Raw genomic sequence first — 26,863 nt, 5'->3', positions numbered from 1 at the left:
GAGGGGCGGGGCACAGGTAATTACTTTACCAGAAAAGGCTAAACACGTATTTACGAAATACTACTTGCGATGGATTAAATGGTTTAGTATTATAAAATATTCACCGAGAAATTACAATTCCAGCTTTAAGGAAGACTTGAATTGCGTTAGTACCAGATTAATTTTAAATGTACTTTTAACGCGTTTGGTATGTTATCGAGACGATACTGGCTACGCCAATCATTGATTACCTAATTAAGCTGTAGCAGTTTGACATACACATGTGTGTGGCTGACCAAAAAATGGGGTAACACCTGTTTCTTCCTGCACAGCTAACCTAGGTTGTTTTTCTGACACATCTTGCAGTCTCCATGTTAGTTCAGTTAAATAGACCTAAATGTTAAAAAATAAAAAATATAGGTGACAAAATGCCCAAAGTTGACAAAAATACTTTCGAGTGGCCCCAAGAAAGTGGGAGCGCTAAGCTATTGCTTGTTTAGCTTATAGTTATATCCGGCACTGATGTCATTCGGTGGTAGAGTTTTTACGTATTAGCCATATTGAAGTAATTATATCTTATACAGCTTCTCGTTTGGAGACCAAGATAACAATATGATAGTTATTTCCCTTTGTTTGTTTGACCATTTTCAAATCTTCCAGCCAGTAAGAGTTGTTCACCTTCCTACCTCGGCGACAGAGTGACCACTTGAAGTTCTCTGCGCCCCAATTTGTGATAAGAAATATCTGAATTACCCTTCGTTCTTTCTAAACCTGTCTGCGCTGTGTTTGTATGCGTGTAACAGTTAACAAACTTTCATCACAAGGCAGTTATCAGAGATATGTGACATTAAAAAAATAATAGTGTTGTGGCGGCCTTCGTGAATAACTGGCTTACATGTGTTTACATATATATTAGACTAACGTAAGTATATATATAAAGATATATATATATATATATATATATATATATATATATATATATATATATATATATATATATATATATATATATATATTTATTTATTTATTTATTTATTTATATAGAGCCTATATATAGAGCCTAAATAGATACACACATAAACACACATAAACACACACACACACATGCACACACACACACACACATATATATATATATATATATATATATATATATATATATATATATATATATATATATATATAATAGATAAGTTACGATATATAATTTGTAGTTTAAAAAAAATATTTTCTAATTGTATTACATCGCAATTAATCTTTATAAACTACTAGTAGCTTGAGTCTAAAAAGAAGTTCAGTCAACAAATACCTCTATTCTAAATGACGTGTATGATTTATCCTCAGCAAAAATTTAGTCTTCAACATCTGCCAAAACCCCTAGAAGACTCTTTGGGATTCTAGACATGAGAGGTCCACTTTGGTTGCAGATGTTGACATGCTTGTCTTCAACTGTTTTATGTAACAGCAGACGAACAGGTAAATTAGGTTTTAATTAATAACCAGCTAACGATATATTTCTACCTAGAATAGAAACGCTTGATCGATACGGTATAATATAGTGTCTTTAGTTAGATAAGGTCCTTGACTGTCTCATACACCCCACAGAGACCTTGACTGTCTCATACACCCCACAGAGACCTTTACTGTCTCATACACCCCACAGAGACCTTGACTGTCTCATACACCCCACACAGACCTTTACTGTCTCATACACCCCACAGAGACCTTGACTGTCTCATACACCCCACAGAGACCTTGACTGTCTCATACACCCCACAGAGACCTTTACTGTCTCATACACCCCACAGAGACCTTGACTGTCTCATACACCCCACAGAGACCTTGACTGTCTCATACACCCCACACAGACCTTTACTGTCTCATACACCCCACAGAGACCTTGACTGTCTCATACACCCCACAGAGACCTTGACTGTCTCATACACCCCACAGAGACCTTGACTGTCTCATACACCCCACACAGACCTTGACTAACTGTCTCATACACCCACACAGACCTTGACTCACTGTCTCATACACCCCACACAGTCCTTGACTGTCTCAAACACCCCACAGAGACCTTTACTGTCTCATACACCCCACAGAGACCTTGACTGTCTCATACACCCCACACAGTCCTTGACTGTCTCATACACCCCACACAGTCCTTGACTGTCTCATACACCCCACACAGTCCTTGACTGTCTCATACACCCCACACAGACCTTGACTGTCTCATACACCCACACAGACCTTGACTGTCTCATACACCCCACACAGACCTTGACTGTCTCATACACCCCACACAGACCTTGACTGTCTCATACACCCCACACAGACCTTGACTGTCTCATACACCCACACAGACCTTGACTGTCTCATACACCCCACACAGACCTTGACTGTCTCATACACCCCACACAGACCTTGACTAACTGTCTCATCCACCCCACAGAGTCCCTGACCAACTGCCATGCTGTCAAACAGCACGAGTACAGCCTACAGGAAGGCGAGATGCTGCTGTTGAACACAGAAAACTGGACGGCGACACACCTCGGCGCGCGCGCCTGCACCCTCCACGTCACTTCCGCCGCGCGCACGATTCTCGCTCTCGCCATCTTGAATTGGCCACACGGCAACAGCTCGTGCGAAGGGGATTACCTGCACGTGGGCAATGACGTCAACCTGATCGATGTAGAGTCGATGACGTCACAAAAGTTCTGCCGTGGGCTGGAGGTCAGGCAGGAGATCTTCTCCCTTAGGAACTACCTGTGGATTGTCTTCAGGACGTCCAGCGAGCCCAAAGATCTGCACATTGAAATTCAGGCAAGGCGCCAAGGTAGGGACGCAATCGTGATGAAACAATCTACTTCACCTGCTTTGTTGATAATTAGTTCCCAAAATTGAACTTTACTGGGTTTTTTTATTTATTTTGTAATAAAAAGATTTATACATGGCTTTCTTTTATCGTGATCAGGGTTTCTTTCAGACAATGCCCCCCCCCCCCTATGATATGAAAGTTCCAATGTCCCTCTTTTAATTTTACATCTCCAGTCTCATGTAAAAGGACACAATTCCAATGTTCCCCCGTCCAGTGTGTGAACAGAACTCGTGTTTGTGATTCTGTCAAACACTGCAGGAATGGCAACGATGAGTTTTGTTATAGAACAGGTAAGGTTACACAGGTACTAGTTTTATTATTTTAATACGTCCCCCCCCCCATATAAAACAGGTAAGGTTACACAGGCATTAGTTGTATTATTTTAATAAGTCCCCCCCATATAAAACAGGTAAGGTTACACAGGTATGTTTTATTATTTTAATACGTTCCCCCCCCCCCCCATATAAAACAGGTAAGGTTACACAGGTATGTTTTATTATTTTAATACGTCCCCCCCCCCCATATAAAACAGGTAAGGTTACACAGGTATGTTTTATTATTTTAATACGTCCCCCCCCCTCCATATTAAACAGGTAAGGTTATACAGGTACTAGTTTTATTATTTTAATACGTTCCCCCCCCCCCATATAAAACAGGTAAGGTTACACAGGTATGTTTTATTATTTTAATACGTCCCCCCCATATAAAACAGGTAAGGTTACACAGGTATGTTTTATTATTTTAATACGTCCCCCCCCCTCCATATAAAACAGGTAAGGTTATACAGGTACTAGTTTTATTATTTTAATACGTTCCCCCCCCCCCCATATAAAACAGGTAAGGTTACACAGGTATGTTTTATTATTTTAATACGTCCCCCCCCCCCCCTCCATATAAAACAGGTAAGGTTATACAGGTACTAGTTTTATTATTTTAATACGTTCCCCCCCCATATAAAACAGGTAAGGTTACACAGGTATGTTTTATTATTTTAATACGTCCCCCCCCATATAAAACAGGTAAGGTTACACAGGCATTAGTTTTATTAGTTTTAATACGTTTTTTTTTCCCTATAAAACAGGCTAGGTTACACAAATACAGATATTGTTTTTAATTATTTTTTTTGAGTTTTTTAATAGGACAGTTAAAGTAACATAGATGATTTTTAATTTATTATTGTTAATAAAGAGTTGCCTGAAAGAAACTTTAAACGCGACTTTTGTCAATGGGATTATCGGCAGAAAGCTGGACTGCTAACCCGTAAGTCTCGAGTTCGGGTTCAAGTCAGTAGACCGTCCCTGAGTCCACCCAACTCTGATGGGTACCTAACCCACGTTAGGGAAAGTAAAGGCGGCTGGGCATAGTGCTGACCATATGCCGAGATCACAGAAACAAGAGAACTCTACTTCACTTACCCCTTAGACCGTCAGGTTTGAAAGGGAAACTACTTTTTTACTTTGTCAACTTTGAGCTTAGGTGCAAGGTTTAGGGGTACAACAACGACTATATTTAGTATGAATGTGCAGTAACTAGATCAAGGTTAAATCCGGTTAAAATGCCGATTCTGGATAAAAATCCGTTTTCAAATACATTTTTCGTTTCCATTTAAATTAGAAGTTGAAGTGGCGATTTTGGTTTAGGTTTCGTTTTAAAGAAAAAGACAACACTATCAACCTAGCGCCCGTTGTATTTCTCCAACAACGGGCCATTTATCTAGTGAAAGAAGTGTTTTGATTTCAGTTAGGTTGTGTTAGTTAATTTTTGCTGATTGCTACATACTACTGCTCTTATAAACTTGACATTCGAATATACCCAAACTGGTATAAACTTGACACTAAAATACACCACTCTCCCATTTAGCCTTAACGTCCATCCAATTCCTAGTACCACTAAGGCAGAGAAAAAGCCACTTCCTACTATATTACACACCCATAACTTCTAGTGCATAAGTATCCCCCTCACTCTCTCTCACACACAAACACAAAACACACAAACAAAACACACACACACTGGCGTAGGCAGGGGGGGGGGTTAGGGGGGTCATAACCCCCCCCCCCCCATAGACTCCTCGGTGTATATAAAAAGTATAAGGGGGGGGGTGCAAATCGAAAGTTTGAGGGGGGGTGCAAATCGAAAGTTTGAGAGGGGGGGGGGGGTGCAAATCAAAAGTTTGTCCCAGGGTAAAAATTGGAACCCCCCCCCCCCCCCCCTTGAGACGATCCTTGCTACGCCACTGCACACACACACACACACTCACACACACACACCAATCACAACCAAGGCCGACCGCGTCTCCCATTATTGATACTGATTCGCCAGGGTAAAAACAGCATGAAGCCGTACATTAAACAATCTATAATTATCCTAATTACATGGTCCATCACTGACTATAATTACATGGTCCTGTCGTCCATCATTGAAGTAACCAGTTTCTTCCCCTCAGGTCAAATCCCCCGACCCGACCAGCCGCCGTGTTTTCGCTGTGGGGACAGCACCTGTGTTCTACCTGCCCCACCCCGTCATGACGTCACGAGCCACCTGTGGTTCCTGTGTGACGGGTACCCCCACTGTCCCGACGGCTGGGACGAGAAACAGGGTCAGTCAGGGCGGATTTGTTTTAAGAGGATTAACGGGATTATCGGTTAGCTTATGGGATACGCTGCCGTCCTTATAGGTAGGGGAGGGGGGTGGGGAGGCGGGAAGGGTTCGGGCAGTGGGTAAGGGTGGGAGGGGACAGACAGTAAAGGAGTGTATCCACCTCTACCTACATAAACATATACATAAGTTGAGAACCTATGTAGGTGTATATGTGTACCTACACATACCTTTACCAATGGGCAGACATATATATATATATATATATATATATATATATATATATATATATATATATATATATATATATATATATATATATATATATATATATATATATATACAGGGATATAGTACTAGCTTGTCCATTACAACGATCTATTAAAATGAACTTTTAACGTCTATTTTTATATGAGGTTGTTATGTCCTGAAATAGAACCATAGATTGTTGTGTTACTAAAACTGCAACATACCACCCCCCCCCTCCCCCAATCTTGCTCAACCAGAGAGCTGCATGCCGGTCCAGAATTTGAACGATGTCACGGTGACCTGCGTGCCCTCTGACCTCCAGTTCGGGTACAACGGAAGTGTGGTCATGTGGGCAGACGTCGCGTGCAACGGTGTTGCGGACTGCTACGCTGGTGAGGACGAGGCTGCTTGTCAAAAAGGTAGTTGCAAACACTGCGGTGATATATGACAGGGGAACTATGGTGATAGATGACAGGGGAACTTTGGTGATAGGGGAACTTTGTTGATAGATGACAGGGGAAGTTTGGTGATAGATGACAGGGGAACTATGGTGATTGGTAGGGAACTATGGTGATAGATGACAAGAGAACTATGGTGATAGTTGACAGGGGAACTGATTGGTAGGGAACTAAGGTGATTGGTAGGGAACTATGAAGATAGATGACAGGGGAACTATGGTGATTGGTAGGGAACTATGACGATTGGTAGGGAACTATGGTGATAGATGACAAGAGAACTATGGTGATAGATGACAGGGGAACTGATTGGTAGGGAACTAAGGTGATTGGTAGGGAACTATGGTGATAGATGACAGGGGAACTGATTGGTAGGGAACTAAGGTGATTGGTAGGGAACTATGGTGATAGATGACAGGGGAACTGATTGGTAGGGAACTAAGGTGATTGGTAGGGAACTATGGTGATAGATGACAGGGGAACTATGGTGTTACAGGTAGTAGGGAACTATGGTGAGTTAGGTTGTAGGGAACTACGTGATACAGATAGTAGGGACCTACGGTGATTGGTAGAGAACTATGGTGTTACATGTAGTAGGGAACTATGATGATTCAGGTAGTAGTGAACTATGGTGATTCAGGTAGTAGGGAACTATGGTGATTCAGGTAGTAGGGAACTATGGTGGTACAGGAAGTAGGGTAATGGTGATCCTGTTAGTAAGGATATGGTGATACATTCGGTATCCCATAGGATGATGTAGAAAAACTAATTTAAATAAAAAATAGCTTACCCGTGCCTGCCTCCTCACTTCCCTTCCCAGAAGTTGCAAGTAGCCCCGGAGAGAAATGTCGTAAAGAAACCCTGATCTAAGATATACACCATTCCAAAGGCTACTTGTAACTTTTTAAACTAAGTATCTCGCACAAAATTTCACCCCAGCCCTGTATTTAATTTAAACTGACAACATATGGCTGACATAAAGACTAAGTACTAATTGCGTTTAAACGTCACAAAATATATCATGTGATCAAGCCAATTTATGTTTTGTCACTATATTATCCCTCGCATTACTTCATTACCACCTAATTATTGTTTGGATTTCAACATAAGTAAAGTATTTAGATAAGTGGATGCCTACACCACCGCGGGTAGTTGATTTTCGCTTGGGGGTATTGACAATGAATTATCTCCCATGTTGAAAAATAAAAATAACATTTGATCCAAGGGACAAAATTTCTTAAATGATTCAATTAAAAGAAAAAAAAGTAATGAAGAAATGACAAAGTAAGTTATTACAACAAATAATATTACCTTGATATGTTGATAACAACAGATTTAAATATTGCTTATAATTTCTGTTCGTACTTAAGTTTTGTATGTCTAAAAATTAAAAGAACGGATTAAATAAATAAAAATAAACGCTTTAACTTTATTTTAATATTAGTTTGAAGTCCTCTTGTTACAGCTCGCACTGCTTAAACTTAGCAATAAATTGAAAAATAAGTTTTGGATCCTGTAACAACATGAATTCTCTGTTGTTGTGGGTTAGCTTTCATACAGGAACACGAGCAACAGTGGCAACTTCAAATGACAACTTTATTTACACTATGTACAGATAAATCCGTGGTACATCCATATTTGAAGATCAACTGATATAGGTACAAATAATAATCACGACTCCAAGTCATGGAGACATCTTACATTCACTGCCATCGTTCCAGTCCCAAGTCCTAGCACACAACACCCGTTCACCTTTTGCTCTCTCTTTTATTCACAACTTTCTCTCCCTTTACGTCAATGAGCGATCTCACCCAAAACACGGAAAAACACATGACGATCGCTCAGACAGTCCTTCCGCTAGCCAGGTACTCTTCATTCATGCAAAACACAATATAATAAAGATACATAATAATACAGTCTGTGACACGTCCCCCCTTCGAATAAAATTTTGTGTAACAAAATTTATAAATACAATATTAGTAGGGCAGGATCATGTGCCAGACAACAAAATTTATAAATACAGTATTGGTAGGGCAGGATCATGTGCCAGACAACAAAAAATTGTGTACAACTCAAAGTAGAGTAAAATATATTCATTTTAGACTAAGCACTTGTAGTCATAAATTTATAGTGCATACAAATACAACAGTATGTAGTGACTATATCAGTGATAATTAAAATATGTCAGTGTTTTGAACAAAAACTTTAAATGTACAAGCATTATATGTAATATTTAATGCATCAATATACATTCACATAGGAGAACAAAACATTTCAATTACCCAGTAACTGTAGTATAAAAAAAAACTACATCAGTTGGGATAAATAATATACCAAACTAATTTGGTACAGGACTTAATTTCAAAACATAACACATAGTTAAAATTCTTAAAGACTTAATTCAACTCATGAATTAAATAATGATATCCTATGTAAAGAAAAAACAACCTTATCATCAAGGCATGTTATTACCACGCATGAGTAATATACTTTGTTGTCTCCCCTAGTCGACCCATTTCAGTCATATCTAGGTCACAACACAACAACATTCTTGCCTTCCACAGGTAATGATTAATACACAATTCATCATTGAGACTTCCGTCTTATTGTTATGCGGAATAAATAGTCTCTAACTTTTACTTTATACATTATTCCCTGTTAATTAATAGTATAGAATAGGTTTAACATAATACAGTTTACATTCTTTAGATATAGTACACAATTTATGTTTACTCAAACACATTATTTGATATTTATATATTACAGTTACAGACTGTATAATATTAATAAACTGTCAATTGATAATTTATCCTAGCATCCTCTATAGCATGAGTAATCGTTCTCGTGCAGTTGACGATGACCTGTATGCCATCTCTCCCTCAAATTGTAGCTTTTAGCTGTGCTACCATAATCATTTCCTAGATTTCGTGTAACTTGCGTTACTTCATTTGTTTTAATATTCTCCTCTGGTTTCTGAACAACGTCAGTAGTTATCTTGCTTTGTGTACGTTCGTTTGGTTCATCAACCAACTTAATATAAATATTATGGCATTGCTTTGGCCTCTCATAATATGTGTTGCGTCGGTAACTTCCATTAGTATACCTATTCACACTTTTGTTATTCTGATTTGAACTTGATACATTATTTCTTAAATTACTGTATTTCTCACATGACTTTCTGTGTACATAATTGTTTCTTCTCTGATTTGCCAACCTATGCCAACATTGATTTTGATAATGACCTGTTTTTCCGCAGTAAAAACATCTAGATTTTGGCTTCTTATAAACATGGTGACTGTATTCATAGTTTGCTAAATTTCTTTTTCTTTCATTCTGTGCATTAATGACATTAATGACATTCTTATTAACATGTTGACTGTATTCATAGTTTGCTAAATTTCTTTTACTTTCATTCTGTGCATCAATGACATTGTAGTTTCTAGTTACTGCTTCATCTTTCTTAACTTCCTTGTGCTTCTTTATTGATTCTAATTCACACATAAATTTCTGTGTTAATTTCTCCATTTCTTTGTTAAATTTATTCTTGAGTTCTAGTATATCTTCTTTATAGTTTGACTCCAATTTTCGAAGTAAATCTTCAATAGGTACGTTCTCTTCATTGTGGCTTATTAAGTTCACTGATTCATTAATCATCATTAGTTTATCATAATTCCTGCCATTCTCCGATGGACTTATTAAATCATCACTGCCATTGACTGATGGGCTTATTAAATCATTTTGACTGCCATTCACTGATGGACTTATTTCTTGTTTACTACCATTATCTGATGGACTTATTTCTTGTTGACTGCCATTCTCTGATGGACTTACGATACAACTTTCAATAATATTCTCGTGTACCTGCGTTTGAGTCAATAAAGAGTCAATCTTAAGACATTCTAATGTATCTGTCACCTTTAAATCATTATTAAGTTCAACCTCTGTTTTTTCCTTGGGTTTCAATTCTTCCTGGACTATGTTACTCTGTTCTTCATTCCAAAGGTTGCCAATATTTACTTCTTCAAGTTCTGCTTTAAATTCTGTCTGTTCACTTTCTAATTTTGTTTCATTTGTGTCTGTTATAGCTTTCATTTCTAATAGTTCTTGTTTATATACTAGTTCATGTAGGCCAACTTGTTTTTCCAAAGTTTCAGCCCTTTTATCTGCTCTTTGTTTTCTGTTTCTTTTTTTTCGCTTTCCTTTTAGTTGTACAGTCTCTTCTACTTTATCTCCATCTGACATTTCTTCTTCTTTTTGCATGTCTGTAATAGCTCTTGATCTATTACACTCTATTTCTATCTCATCATCTAATTCACTTATTACTTTTCCATGAGCTACTCGGGGTCGTCCTGTTTCTTCGTCCCATGCTTCTAATGCTTTTTCTATGTCTCTGTCAAATCGAGTGTTTGCCCAGGCTATCTGCTTCTTCATCTTCTTAATGCCTTGCGCCCTCGCTAGTGCTAGATATTCTTCAAAACATAACATTTTGATATATTTTCTATGACATAAAATATAAATTCATTAGTTGACAATAGATAAATGTTAATTAATTTACAATACCCTTTCTTGGTTTCTCGCTTGTTTTAGTTGATTACAGACATCTGGTAATCCAAGAAAAGTTCATAGTACATATATACGTCCAAAAATAGTTCACTTTGTTGATTCCAAAAAGTTGAAAAAAATTCAAAATAGTTCTAGTAGCCTGTTACAGAGTAGAAATTTGTCCAGTTTTAGATAAGACATCTTTAGGAACAGTTTAGGAACAGTTACAAAAATAAACTTGATCTGCTAAATCCAAACAGTAGAAAAACTTGAACAGCTAATCCATATAGAAAAAACTTGAACAGCTAAATCCAAATAGAAAAAACACACAGACGATATTTACTCGACATTGGTGAGACAATATCGAAATAAGGTGATAAAAATTATCACGTTGATGACTTGACTTGAACAAAACGTCTGACTTGACTACAGCAACCCTTCTGACTTGAGTGTAGATAGATGACTTTCAAGAACTTGACGTACTTGGTAAACAGTGGAAGACCACAGACTGTAATATCTCCATTTCTGACATATGTAGCACCAATTCTTCAACCACTTGTGACATCATAAGTAACAGTAATACAATGTAGCAACATCACTTTATTGCCTCCACTTCTGACACCATATGTAACAACATGAATTCTCTGTTGTTGTGGGTTAGCTTTCATACAGGAACACGAGCAACAGTGGCAACTTCAAATGACAACTTTATTTACACTATGTACAGATAAATCCGTGGTACATCCATATTTGAAGATCAACTGATATAGGTACAAATAATAATCACGACTCCAAGTCATGGAGACATCTTACATTCACTGCCATCGTTCCAGTCCCAAGTCCTAGCACACAACACCCGTTCACCTTTTGCTCTCTCTTTTATTCACAACTTTCTCTCCCTTTACGTCAATGAGCGATCTCACCCAAAACACGGAAAAACACATGACGATCGCTCAGACAGTCCTTCCGCTAGCCAGGTACTCTTCATTCATGCAAAACACAATATAATAAAGATACATAATAATACAGTCTGTGACAGATCCCATAGATAGAACTATGGGACGTCACTTAATTATTGAAGCTCAACTCATTTTCTACATAAAACGTGTGAGAATTTGTCAATTTAAAAAATCTGCAATTTGTATAGTATGCTCAAGAACTTTATTATGTAGAAAAAAATCCATTCTGTTAAATACGAATATATTGTTCTATGTAATAGTTTCGGTATTCTGTCACTCAGTCTATATGTCACTCTGTCTATATGTCGCTCTGTCTATATGTCACTCTGTCTATATGTCACTCTGTCTATATGTCACTTTAAAGAAAACATAAGGAAAATTAAAACTTCCACAGGGGACAATAGTGACGTCACATGAAACGAATAGGGCTTTTTCAAAATGAAAAGAAGTAGGCCCGTATAAAGCTTTAACGCCGGAGAAGTATACGCAATACAATGACGTCACTGATTCTAGAGTGAAAATAAAATAAAAAATACAATGTCGAAAACAATCCACGATAATAATGACGTCATGCACGGTGTAATTAAAATTAATCCACCGCATTCACCGATTAAGATTCGGCCTCCATTTAAAATGTTCCAGCCACTTCCGTTACCAAGTCATACAAGTCAGACTACACGACAAATCTGGTCTTATACAAATAGTCAAATACTGTTTATTTGGTAAAAACTCATTGCCTTTATTGTTACATTAAACAATCTAACCTGATCAAGCACTGCATGATTCACCGGTATGCCCTCGCCAGCAAGACTCTTCCGACTCCATTGCTAATAAAAGTCGTAAATTATATTAATTATTGAGCCCTACACACATCTGTTTAAAGAACTGTGCAAAGCATGAATATAGATCACGAGGATCTGCTTTTCTGCACTACAGTACGCTGTCTGTCAAAAGGAAATGTTGTGAATCGTGTTTTTGAATTGAAAAGTTGTTCTTGGAAGTACAAGGGAAACAAGACCTGTTGATATACTCTAGCGACAAAGAGTAGTTGGAGAGAATATCATGCCTAGCAGAAATTTTCAAACATCAACATAAGCTTAACCTGAAGCTTCAAGGAAAATGAACGAACAGTAGACTTATTTCCCTCGGCTGAAAGAAGAAGAATCTGCACTGGCACTTAACCTATCCCCTGCTTCCCTTGATGTTGCATCTTGAATCTCTTGAAAACGAACAGTGGACTTATTTCCCTCGGCTGAAAGAAGAATCTGCATTGGCACTTAACCTATCCCCGCGTCCCTTGATGTTGCCAGCATTCCCAATGAAGTACAAGAGGGATTCTTAAATTTGCAGAATTATTCCGCGTCACGAACCGTGTTAAATGAAAAACTGCGCACACTATTTTGGTGTAGTATGCACAATTAAAACACAAACGTCAAATTGATTGCCTTGCGAGTTTTAGCTCCTTTTGTATCTACATATCTTTGCGAGGAATGATTTTCAACAATTCTCCAATTAAAAACAAAACAAATAAATAAATAAAATGTTGAGAATGACACAAGGATGGCATTTACAAAAACTCAACAGCGAATTTTGAGGCTAGTTAATAGCATATAATTTCACTCATCGTATTAAAACAGTTATCAAGAATAATTCATTTTAAAAGTCTACTAAAATTTTTCATTTTTTAGTGCTTATTAATTTCCTTACTAATTTTGACTTTTTAATTCTATGGGGGTCGCGGGTTACTTACTTTTTATAAAAGTGGGGGGGGGGGGGGGTGTCGCCACTCGAAAAAGTTTGGGAATTATTGTGATAGAGCAAACACCAACTTTGTAAGCATGATATCAGTCAAATATTTCATTGTAATGTCATTATTAAACGTCGCCTATATTTTTTTTTGAGATATTCAAAGCGATTTCCCAGTGTATATATCTATTTGTTGATGCGTTTAATTTTGTAGTATACTTGTGCTGTATATGTTAAAAGATTTGTGTAGGCTTGGGTGATGACAATGAATTATCTCCCGTTTTTTCAATCTATAAATAAATTTTGAGTTAAGGGAGACAACGTTTATTCGATTTGCTTAAGGCTGAACATTATTGAAGATATGTATAAATAACTTAGTAAAATGAGATAACTATTTTATTGGTTATTTTGAATAAAAGCATTATTTTTGTTTTATATTCGTGTCGAAAACATCGTTTTATTAATTTGATATTTAAAGTTTTATTGTATTTAAAAATAACAAATACTTCAAGCGTTATTTCATTGTTGTTAAATAAAAGTGAGATTATTGCAATTTAAAGTATATTGCGATCCATAAAAATCCCAAATTTTGACTCCCTTGAAAATGAGGGACAAGAATAAAACTAGCCTGGCCCCATTCTGTGAATCAAAGTCTCTATTAAAACTCGGGGTCATCCATGAATGATGTCACGCTTTTTAAAAGGATTTTTACCTCCCCTCACCTCCGTCACACATCGTCTCAAATAGCCAGATCCCCCCCCCCCCCTAAAATGACGTCACACCTCAGCCTACAACCCCCCTCAAAATCGCAGTTGAATTTTTCTTAAAGCATCGATATTTTGTTATAAAACAAAAGTGTGACGTCACACCATCTGAACCCCCCCCCCCCCTCGCCCTTATCACACACCGTCACTAAATTACGGACCCCCGTCCCCCCACTACGAGTGTGACGTCATTTATGGACGACCCCATGCTTAAAATATTAGTTACTAAACGTCAATACAAAGTAAATTTAACAAGGGAATATCACTACACGATATGCACACACAAATCAACTACTTCCGATTACAAGAAAGAATAAACATAGCACCACAGCATTAAACTGTAAATAAAGAACTTTAAAATTATAAAATTCATATGAAAACAATAAGGAGGGAATTGTGTACGGAACTTTAATAAAGTGTGTTTAGCAAAGGTGTGACGTCACATTATCTGACACCCCACTCCCCTCATCACACATCGTCACAAAGTCAGGGACACCCCCCCCCCCCTCACCCATACTAGTGTGACGTCATTTGTGGTATGATTGTGACGTTATTTATGAACGACCCCCTTAGCTACCAAGACCTTTACCAACCCAAACATGTAATCACTTAAATCCATTCATTATCGCCGTTAACTTGTCATGTAATGCATTTTAGATAATCAAAGCTATTGCAGCGTATGTACAAATTCTAGTTAAGATAATTATGGTGTATCTGTGCTAGTTGATTTAGGTGATTTGTTAAGGCGGATGTTTGTTAAGGCCGATGTTTGTTAAGGCCGATGTTTGTTAAGGCCGATCTTTGTTAAGGCCGATGTTTGTTAAGGCCGATGTTTGTTAAGGCCGATGTTTGTTAAGGTTTTGTTAAGATTCGTCTCCCATTATTAAAGCTAGAAATAAAAATGTATCAAAAGGGACAGAACAAGTGTCTAATAATTTTTTAGGCAACAAAAGTAAGTAAGGTGATTTGTAAAATTAAGTGATTACTATTGATGTTTTATCAATTAAATAATAATATTGAAACAACTTATACATAGCAGCCAATTACGTGCATGTGCAAATTAAACATTGCTGTTGTCAATTATTTGTAAAACCTTAGCATTAGTTCAATATTTAGGCCGCACGCGTGTCATTGTATACTTTACGATGTCTATGTAATATTAAGTAAAGTTCCCTTTCAAACCTGACGGTCTACGGGACAAGTGAAGTAGAGTTCACTTTTTTCTGTGACCTATGAAGGGATAGTGTGGTCAGCACTATGCCCAGCCGCCTTTACTTTCCCTAACCTGAGTTAGGTACCCATCAGAGCTGGATGGACTCAGGGACGGTGTACTGACTTGAACCCGGATTCGAACTCGAGACTTTCGGGTTAGCAGTCCAGCTCTCTACCGCTAGGCCACTCCATAATTTTAAATGCATAAATGTAATATTAAATGGTTATGAAATTTTGGATCTAGTTTTACCTACACCCGCTCCATTGCATTCAATGATTAAATGTCACCCTCCGTTTAAAATGTTCCTGCCACTTTCGTTGCTAAGTCATACAAGTCAGACTACTTTTTCCAAATGTACACGACAAATCTGGTTTTATACAAATAGTCAAATACTGTTAATTTAGTAATAACTCCTGGTCTTTGTTGTTAAATTAAAAAAAAAATTTAACCTGATAGAACAAACACCAACTTTTGTAACCATGATATCAGTCAAATATTTCATTGTAGTGTCATAATTATAGACGTGTATTATTTTTTTTTTTTTTTAGATATGTAAAGCGATTTTTCAGTGAACATAGCTAAGTGTTAATATATTTGTAGTATACTTGTGCTGTAGTGTTAGAAGATTTTTGTAGGTTTGGGTATTGACAACAAATTATCTCCCGTTCTACAACCTAGTAATAAATTTTGAGTAAAGGGAGACAACGTATAAATGATTTGCTGAAGGTCAAACAGTAATGAAGAGATGTATAAATAACTTAGTAAAATGAGATAATAACTATTTTATTAATTATTTTGAACGATAACATTACCCTTATTGTAAATTTGTGTCAAAAAATTCGTTTTTATTAATTTGCTATTTAAAATTATATCGTATTTAAAAATAAGGAAAACCGTTAACATTATTTGAATGTCGTTAAATAAAAATGACAGATTTCAATGAAAGTATGCGGTACAAATCAATATATATTACGAAATTTTGACTCCCTTTAAAGTAAGGGACAAGAATGAAACATGCCCAGCGCAGGTATATATGTATATACCAGGGGTCGGCAACCTGCGGCTCGCGAGCCGCATGCGGCTCTTTTGATGTCGAGATGCGGCTCTTCAGCTCCACGCACAAATATTAATAATTATCTATCTATATATATAATTCTCCTCTTCGAGCCGTTAGAAAACAAGCTGCAAACGCTCTCTCTACCTCCCCACCCCTACATGGTTTTAGTGAGCTGTGTTCACTCTAAATGTTTACAAGCAGAGCCAACGATTTTAAACGTAGGGGGGGGGGAGGGGGGGGGGGAAGGAAGGGGGGGGGGTTATGGTCCTTAACGAGCTACTTATAGTGTTTTAAAGAAATATTTTCAGTGTCAGCGTTGGTACTGTCGAATTCACAAATTATGAATTATTGAAAATTAGAAACAACTAAATAGCGGCGTATGTTATGCCGCGGGCCGGCTCGTTTTATTTTATTTTCAAAACTCATCAAATTATTGTTCTGCAACACTCGATAGTGAGCGATATAATGATATAATGATAAACAGAATATTAGAATATTTAGCTAGTCCCTATTTCAATGTACTTCCTATTAACTTGTCTATCCCAAATTGAAACATTTTAAACGTAGGGGGGGGGGGGAGGGGGGGGGGAAGGAAGGAAGGGGGGGGGGGTTATGGTCCTTAACGAGCTACTTATAGTGTTTTAAAGAAATATTTTCAGTGTCAGCGTTGGTACTGTCGAATTCACAAATTATGAATTATTGAAAATTAGAAACAACTAAATAGCGGCGTATGTTATGCCGCGGGCCGGCTCGTTTTATTTTATTTTCAAAACTCATCAAATTATTGTTCTGCAACACTCGATAGTGAGCGATATAATGATATAATGATAAACAGAATATTAGAATATTTAGCTAGTCCCTATTTCAATGTACTTCCTATTAACTTGTCTATCCCAAATTGAAACATTCAACTTCATGGTGGTTATCACAAAGAAACTAAACGGGTTTAATATACAACTGCAAGGAAAGGAAAACCCAGCCTACGCCTTGCTTGAAAAAATACTTAATTTTGTTGAAGACACGGAGAGCGGTAAATTACTTTATTTCGAACAATCTGAAAAAAAAAAATCGTGATAAAACAAACGCTACTATTAACATGAATCACTTCAGCATTACTATAATTAAAATGAAGGGTGGGTTCACTGAGAGATTTGACAATTCAAAACAAATGCAAGTACTATGACGTTCATAGTAGATTCTCTCAAAACAAAAACAAATGAATATATATATATATATATATATATATATATATATATATATATATATATATATATATATATATATATATATATATATATATATAATCCTAATTAAATATCATAATATTGAAATAAAAAATATTAGTGGCTCTTTAAAGACCGGGAAATTTGGTAAATTGTGATTTTTGGCTCTTCCGTCTCAAAAGGTTGCCGACCCCTGGTATATACATATATATATATATATATATATATATATATATATATATATATATATATATATATATATATATATATATATAATTAAATAAATTCTTTAAAATATTATATAATTTTATTTCATGTGTAGCTATCTCTGCTAAAATAATAAAATTAGTCATCAAATAAAAAAACTATAAAAACTATAATAATTGAAAATTTACATTAGTTACATCAATGGGAGCATTGGCCTTGCATGCCTTTTAAAAGTTAGTTTAAACCTGGCTCATAACTTGTTGTTTTCAGCTTCAAGCACGTCTCTAGATTTTTATTTGTTAGTTGGCTTCTTACTTAACTATCTATATATATAATTCTCTTCTGGGAGCCGTTAGAAAACAAGCTGCAAGCGCCTCCTTGCAGTCCCCTCTCTTTCTCTCTATCACTATCACTACCACCCCCACCCCACCCCCACATTGTCTGGTGAGTTGTGGTCACGCTAAATGTTTACAAAGCTAAATGTTTACGTAGAGCCGGGTTTCTATTAGGGGCAGATAATTTAGTTCGATTTTAAACTTACAGGAGGTAACTAAGAAATAACTAAGAGGAGGCTGCTTTCAGGGGTGGGGGGGGGGGGGGTGGTGTAGGGTCGGGGTTAGGGGAAAGGGGGGTAGTGTTTTAAAGCAAATATTTTCAGTGGCAGCATTGGTACTGTCGAATTCACAAATTATGAATTACTGAAAAGTAGAAAATAAAACAACTAAATAGCGACGCTGCGGGTCGGCTCGTTTATTATATTCATAATATGAGAACTCTTGTTAGCACGAATATGTGGGCATAAAGATCGTCAGCTCTCCAGATGTCAACTTTTCCACGTTACTGTCGCATTCTGGAAAACTGTTCCTTGCGTCAAATACAAGTGCTTCAACTCGCGTCATTTCTTTTAGACCTGTGTATTTTTGAAGTGTAACTTGCATGCTTTTCTTAACCTCCAGCTCTTGCAACTTGCTCTTGAGTTCCACAAATGTTTTGTTTATTTTCAAATCCAGCAATTGCATTTGAAGCAAACTAACATAAATTCCAAATGGCTCAATGTTAATCTCATTTGTTTTTGTGTTGAGAGGATCTACTATGAACGACATCTCTTTTCAGTTGCTCAAATCTTTCAGCGAAAACATCCTTCATTTTGTTGATAGTAATGCTGAAGTGATTCATGTTGACAGTAGCTTTGGTTTCATCACGATATTTTTTTCAGATTTTTCCGTGTCGTCAATAAAAACAAGTAAGTTTTTTTCGAAACCCACTTTTTCAAGCAAATGACAGCCACCATAACGTTGAATTTTTTTTTCAATTTGGATTGTAAATAACAAATCAAATTTATTTACTTAATCCTAATCAAATACCAAAATATTGAACTAAAAATTGTGGCTCTTTAAAAACTGGGAAATTGTGTTGTAACTTTTGGCTCTTGCGTATCAAAAATCAAAAGGTTGCTGACCTGGGCTAGCAGTGTTTCTTCCAGACTTTTTTCTTCGGGGGGGGGGGGGGGGGGGAGAGAAAGGGCGGTAGAAATTTTTCGAAGAGATACCTGGAAGAAACTCTGTGGGCTAGGAAAATGAGATAGGTGTGGATCGGTACAGTGTTGAATTTTTTTCAGATTGCTGTTTATGTGTCGTAAGGTCTATTTTATGGTGGTCGGCGCAGTTAAACTATGTCTCTCTTAGAACCCTTCCAAAAAACATAAAGATTACAATTGCGCCACTTTTTTTACACACTCAGTCAGCTGCTTATTCATTTTGCTTTAATTGCTTTAAGGGGATATGCAAGTGTAGCACTATAGTTTTAACAAATCGTTAAATCTCTGTTCCCAAGATGGTACATTTAAGAAATATTTACCGTGGCGGAGCACGGGTATGCAGCTAGTGTATATACACACACACACACACACACACACACACACAAATATATATATATATATATATATATATATATATATATATATATATATATATATATATATATGAAGTATTGATTTTGGGGTATGTATTAAATTCCATTGCTAAAATTTTATAAGCAACCCTCGCTTTTCTTTATAATCCGTGTTTCTTTCGGGGGATCTCTTCGGAGTGAGAGGGCTCCCTCCCCCCCCCCTCCCCTCTCTCCCGTTTGAAATAGTAAATATATAATTTAGATAGAAAATTATAATTATATAGAAAATTATAATTATATAGAAAGTTATATATTATATATATATATATAGAAAATTATAAATATATAGACCCCTTTATCGTGTCCCGGGGCACTTTTTATGCACCCCCGAAAGTTTCAAAAGCACCCCCCCCCCCCCCAATGGAAAACAATGTCAAAAAGAGACTTTGTTTATATTTATTTAAATATTGTGCATCATTATATATTTAAAGAAAATTAATTATTGTGTTGTAGTTTCTGTTTTTTTTCAGAGCATTATATAAAAGCTTGTTGTTATAATACACAAATGTCTCGTCACAAATATCTTCACTTAGGTCTGAACCAGCGCGTTTCGAGTTTCGCGTTTCGCAATTTACCAAGACCCGAACTAGCTGCCCAAAGGCATGTGACGTCATGTATAGACGATCACAAATGGAAAGCAATGGAATTTTGCTAAGCAAACGATATCGTTGTTGATATTATGCGTTAGTTATACGTTAAAATCATTGCACTATTTTTTTACTGTGATGATTAGCTATTCATAAATGTGTACAAACTGCACTAAAAATCGGGATTTCGGCTATGATGTAATAATTTCTACTTCAGTTTAAAGTCAAACTCTAACCCATTTCGACAGGTCCTAAAGCCTTCCACGGTCTAGACCTGGACAAGGACAAGTTCGTCACGGTGCTAGTGGTGGCAGTGGTGGTCATCCTGTGTCCACTCGTGTTCATCGTCTACAGATTAAGTATTCATAAAAGTGCTCTTTTATTATATTTGTCGGTTTAGAAAAATGTTTATTCTCAAGTAGTAATATCCCATTGGGTATATTTCCATTATTCTTTATGCTAAGAACTAAATTAATCAAATTTACGCCTGTTTAATGTCAAGGGTACCCTGAGTATTACTAAGAAATATTGCATTGATTTGTAGGCCCTATATCCATGACGGAACTGTGTGGTCAGGTAGTAGAATTAACATGTAAAGCCTCTAGTAAAGTTCAGTCAGTAGGTCGTTCCTCAATATGAGTACCTGATTTATGTTGTGGATATGAGAAAGGGCATTATGCTAACCACCGTAACCCATGATGGTTCAGAAAACTAGATAAAATCTCCTCTGCCACACCGAGCCTTAGGTCTAAATGGTACTTTTTTAAAACAGTAATTTAACACTACTGCACGCACAAAACTACTGTACGCACTTAACTACTCCACGCACAAAACAACTGCACGCACAAAACTACTACACGCACAAAACTACAGCACGCACAAAACTACCACACGCACTTAACTACTCCACGCACACAACTACTACACACACAAAACTACTGCACGCACTTAACTACTACACGCACACAACTACTGCACGCACAAAACTACTGCATCCACAAAACTACTGCACGCACAAAATTACTTCACACACACAACTACTGCACACGCACAAAACTACTGCACACACAAAACATTTGCACGCACAAAACTACTGCACGCACAAAACATTTGCACGCACAAAACTACTGCACGCACAAAACATTTGCACGCACAAAACTACTGCACGCACAAAACATTTGCACGCACAAAACTACTGCACGCACAAAACATTTGCACGCACAAAACTACTGCACGCACAAAACATTTGCACGCACAAAACTACTGCACGCACAAAACATTTGCACGCACAAAACTACTGCACGCACAAAACTACTGCACGCACACAAAACTACTGCACACACACAAAACTACTGCACGCACTTAACTACTCCACGCACACAACTACTCCACGCACAAAACTACTGCACGCACAAAACTACAGCACGCACAAAACTACAGCACGCACACAACTACTGCACGCACAAAACTACTGCACGCACAAAACTACTGCACGCACAAAACTACTACACACACCTAACTATTGCATGTTGATTTCAGGGGATGATGCCCAGCACAGACCTTCTACCACCTCGACCACCTGCACACAGAGTTCAGTGCTGGAGACAGACTACACCGACACGACCCAGCAAGCTGAGTATGAGAGCTACGAGCTGAAAGGTGGAGGACCATCTAGAGTATCAGAGGCTTCAACAGACTGCGACCAGACCGTGGTGTAAGCAGTTTACTGGGGCTCTAATGATAGGACTTGTGAATGCCTGAAGAGTTGCCTATACAACTTTTGAATGCTTGACAGTCGCTTATACAACTTAAAAATACCAGAGAGTTTGTCTATACAACGATTGAATACTAGAGTTGCCTATACAGCTTTTGAATACTTGACAGTTGCCTATACAATTTGTGAATACATAGTTGCCTATACAACGTTTGAATACTTGAACATGGCCTATACAACTTTTGAATACTTGAACATTACCTATACAACTTTTGAATACTTGAACTTCGCCTATACAACTTTTCAATACACGACAGCTGGTCTATACAACTTCTTAATACCTGGAGATTGCCTTTACAACTTTTTGATACTGGATGGTGCCTATACAACTTTTGAATATTTGAGTAACTGATATAACTATTGAATACGTGACTGTTGCGTATACAACTTTTGAATACCTTAATACCACTACAACTTTATAATACATGAGTTGCCTATACAACTTATGTATACTTAAGTTACTTTACAACTTGGGAATACCTGAAAACTGCTTGTACAAGTTTGGAATACCTAAAGGTTGCCTATAAAAATTCCTAATTACCTCAACAGCTTTGAAATACCTGAGATTAGCCTACGCAAGTTTTAAATGATCCTGAGTTACCTCTACAACTTTTAGAGACCTAAGAGTTCCCAACATATAACACAAGCTTTGTGCTCTGAACAATTATTTACGACATCTTTATAAAATTGAACATTGACTTACACTATCTATTCAAACCTGTACAGAAAAAAAGTTTTCATTGTCCGCCGCCCCCCCCCCCCCCCCCCACAGTCTAAATATATAAAGAAACAAAGAAAGAATTAGATCTATTTGGCACATACAATAAAAAGAGACGAAAAATGACTTTTAGAAAAGCTCTTCTACAGAATATAAAAGAAAACACAGAATATCTCAAACCACATTGTCTTTTATATATTAGAATTGTAGAAACCAACAATTAAGGTTTAAAGTGAAATTTACTATGGTATGTAGAGAAACTTTGGAGCCCCAAAAAACTAGGGCCTCCAACTACTGCCCTCTCAGCTCCCCCCCCCCCCTTATACGCTACTGCTGACAATTGAGTAACAGCTTATCATGAGGTTATTTGCCAACTCTGATGTGACAAAAATAAATCACACAAATAACATAGTGTTTATATTTGAATGAATAAAATAAAAGCTAATCTTGCAAAGTTTCATCATTATTTCAAATGCATGAGTGTTAAATATCTGCGTTTTGATGCCAGATTGTAGGCTAAAATTAAGGAATATTTTTTTTAAACGTTTTTATTTTAAAATAGGGCTGGTAAGTAGGTCACCAACCAGTTCTATGGCTCATGCAGGTTTTATTGAGCCGTAGAACTGGTTGGTGACCTACTTGTCAGCCCTATCGAAGAGACAACTCAAGTTGCAGGGCAATGTGTCTCCAAATATGGTCCCGTCTGCAATCATATATGACTACGATACCACAAAATTTCGGCATAACAACAATGGTCAATGGCGTAGCCCCCCTCAAACTTTCGATTTGCACTCCCCCCCCCCCTTCAAACTTTCGATTTGCACCCCCCCCCCATACTTTTGGTTTGTACCCCCCTCAATTTTTTATCTATATATTTTGCTATTTTTTGCCTTGGTGTCACCCCCCTAAATGGTGTCACCCGGTGCGATCCGCACCCCCCCCCCCCCCTTGCTAAGCCTCTGACAATAGTATTATTAACATTTTCTATAATTTACTCACCAAAATTAACAATGAAAACAAATTATTTTTTTTCAGACTGCTGTCTTTATTCTTTAGCGCAAATATATAAATCCCTCGCGCAGAATGAGTCCCCAGCAGGCCTCAATAATTGTCCACTTTCAGCCTTGTAAACAGCAGACCAACAGTAACGCTCATTATGTTTTTACGAGATTATTTTGGCGGCCATGAAATGATTTAAAAAAATAAAAATGATATTTATTTCGGGTCCCAATCTGTTTCTTAATGGAATTTAAAATTTAGTCTTAGTGAAAGAAAAGCTACAACTACAACACACAAAATAAAAATAATTTATTACCCCACCCCCTACATCCGCCACCCCGCCCGGTGAAAGCAGCCGTTTACAAAGAAAAGATCAATCAGAAATCGGTTAATATTAAATTATCTGCCCCTAAAAGCTGTCACTAACACGACTCTACGATTGTAAACATTCGGAGTGGACAACAGCTACCTGACAGGTGGGGATATGGGTGGTGACTAAGCTGCTTGGTGTTTTCTATGGTCTCCATGAAGAGAATTATATATATAGATTTCTAGGCCTACTTATGTTATAATTTTTCATGCTTTCAAAAATGACATGTTTTAATTAGTTTTTGTTAACTCTTACTAATTTAATACAAATTATTTTTAATCAAACAGAAATTGGGAAACAAAATCGAATGGACTGCACATTTCATGTCTCCAGACTAAAATTAGTCTGTTGTGGGTAGGCTGTAGCTTGGCCCATTTTTTTTTTTTGCTGTCGTCATGTTAGTTGTAGACACGAACCTTCTCTTGTGAGACCGCGGTATTGACCGGTAATTTAATACGTGGGTGCTCTATCTTCTTCTTCTTCTTTCATATTTGCAGACTCGACCACGCCTTCAACACAATTAAATATACGCGTCTACTCGTTATGCGCCATTGATGCCATTGACTCCGATTTCAGCCTGCTTTTCTTTTTGGATTTGCTTCCATAGCCTATGTCCAACCAAGAACAAAGTACAAGGCAGCAGTTGTTTGATATTGGAGTTGTCTCTCCTAGAAGAGTGGCTGTCCCCAGATAACAAGCCTCATCTGTCACCCAACTTACTGAGCGTCCATGTTTATATTTGAGTCTTTTATATATATATATATATATATATATATATATATATATATATATATATATATATATATATATATATGTGTGTGTGTGTGTGTGTGTGTGTATGTGTGTGTGTGAGTGAGTGCGTGAAAGCTACGTTAAAATCTTTGTCACCTATCGTCTATCGTAAACTAATTCGCTAAATTTGCTTCAAGATTTAGTGAACGAAAACAAAATTATTCAGACAACATAGATGTAAATGAATTGAGTAAATCGTTGAAAATGTTTCAATTTATTGAGAACTGTTCTAACCTTGCTGCTTTGCCTGATGGATCCTTGCTAAGGAATCTTTCAGTATCTGGTACACTTGACTATATTCGGGACCTTTAGATTTGCCAAGGAAACGATCTGGACGATGAACCTGCAACGCAATAATTATTGAAAAAAAAAAACTGCAATTCATATACATTTTTATGACAGAAATCTATTTCTGTTAACAGGTATTTTCTGAATTTAAATTGCAACTATTATTATAATTCAGATTTTACTATTAATGTTTTTAAAGACTTTCAAAGCTGCATTGTTTAATACTTATTTATTTTATCACTACAGCAGGTGTAACGTGAATACATTTAATTATTCAAATTGGTACAAATTTATTTGGTATAATTATTAAAATCTTATTATGTGTTTTAAATTATGTAATGTATCCTCACTTTTTTGACTCGAATTCGTGGTTTGATTTTAAAACAAATAATTAATCGTTTAACCTTACTGATTATGCTTGTGTATTTTTAAAATTAAATCATTGTATTGCCTACCTTTTTAAAATATATTATAAAATTTAAAAGTATTTAAATAAATGAATAAATAAATAAATTACGGAGTAAATGAGTGAATATGTGAATAAAAGAATTCATGAATAAAAAAAACGCATGGACGTACGAATAAAATTGAAAGCATAAAAAATAACCGAATGGACGCATGAAAGAATGAAAGGATGAACAAGAGGTCAATCAAATTCAAGTAATTTAAAATGCATAGTTGATATAAAGCGCGGTCACTCTAGGTCAGTTTTCGGTCACTTTAAACTCGATTATTGAGATGAATCTAACGTTACCGTTAAAAAGAGAGTGAACAGCAAACTTTGTCAAGAACAATTTCCCTGCAATTTACGTACAAGTACTCTAGTTAATATGTATGAGCAACATGAATTCTTTCAGTCTTTTTTTCTCCGTTGGGCGGGGAGGGGGGCACTTGAAATTTTTACGAGGGTGAGATGACTAAATTTTCCTTGGGAAGGAAGGGGAGGACATTTGAAAAAGTATATTTGTATGTAAATTATATTTCGGGGAGGGGGGCGGTAGACATTCCTCGGGGTGGGGCTCTGACCTCTCCAAAATATGTCTGAAAAATCACTGGTGAGGAACAAACAAATAAACCAAACAGACATATTTAAAAATTCTCCACATCGCTTCCATAGATATAGATAAAAACACGAAGTCAACCTACCTCCTCTTCCATGCTGGCATAGGTAATGGCGCAGAACAGCCAGACACTCAGAATGAAAAGGACCAGGACTTGCATAATGATCGGCTGCACATAAAGTTATACACAGTTGTGTAAGTTCCCTTTTAACCTACTGGCATTGCATATGCTAAATTTAAAAGCTACGCTTTAACTGTAAAATTAGCCGTGATATATTTAACAAAAAAAATTGGTGACAACGTTTTTGCAATGAAATAAAAATAAAGTATTTTGTCAATGAATTGCTGACTTTCTTTTACTTGTTTCAAAATTGTTGCTACATAATTTTATAGCCTCAAACCTGTATGAGATTTTATTAAATCGAAGATTAAACTGCAACAATGAAATGGTTCG

At 36.7% G+C, this 26,863-nt stretch overlaps 1 protein-coding gene across 1 annotated transcript; it reads left to right on the top strand.

Moving 5' to 3' along the window:
- Window positions 1-743: 743 nt before the first annotated feature.
- On the top strand, window positions 744-22,684 carry LOC131956692 (uncharacterized). Its single transcript, XM_059321243.1, has 8 exons — window positions 744-901; window positions 1,324-1,455; window positions 2,435-2,818; window positions 3,034-3,150; window positions 5,304-5,456; window positions 5,962-6,123; window positions 20,656-20,778; window positions 21,947-22,684. Exons 2-8 carry the CDS (start codon window positions 1,383-1,385, stop codon window positions 22,123-22,125), a joined length of 1,191 nt encoding a protein of 396 aa, XP_059177226.1. The 5' UTR covers window positions 744-901; window positions 1,324-1,382; the 3' UTR covers window positions 22,126-22,684.
- Window positions 22,685-26,863: the final 4,179 nt, after the last annotated feature.

Source organism: Physella acuta, unplaced genomic scaffold (genome assembly GCF_028476545.2).
Source record: "Physella acuta isolate Inbredline_101_S28 unplaced genomic scaffold, ASM2847654v3 ptg001170l, whole genome shotgun sequence".
NCBI classification, from domain to species: Eukaryota; Metazoa; Mollusca; class Gastropoda; family Physidae; genus Physella; species Physella acuta.
The sequence above is the reverse complement of the archived record's forward strand: the minus strand, read 5'-3'. Positions and strand labels throughout refer to the sequence as shown.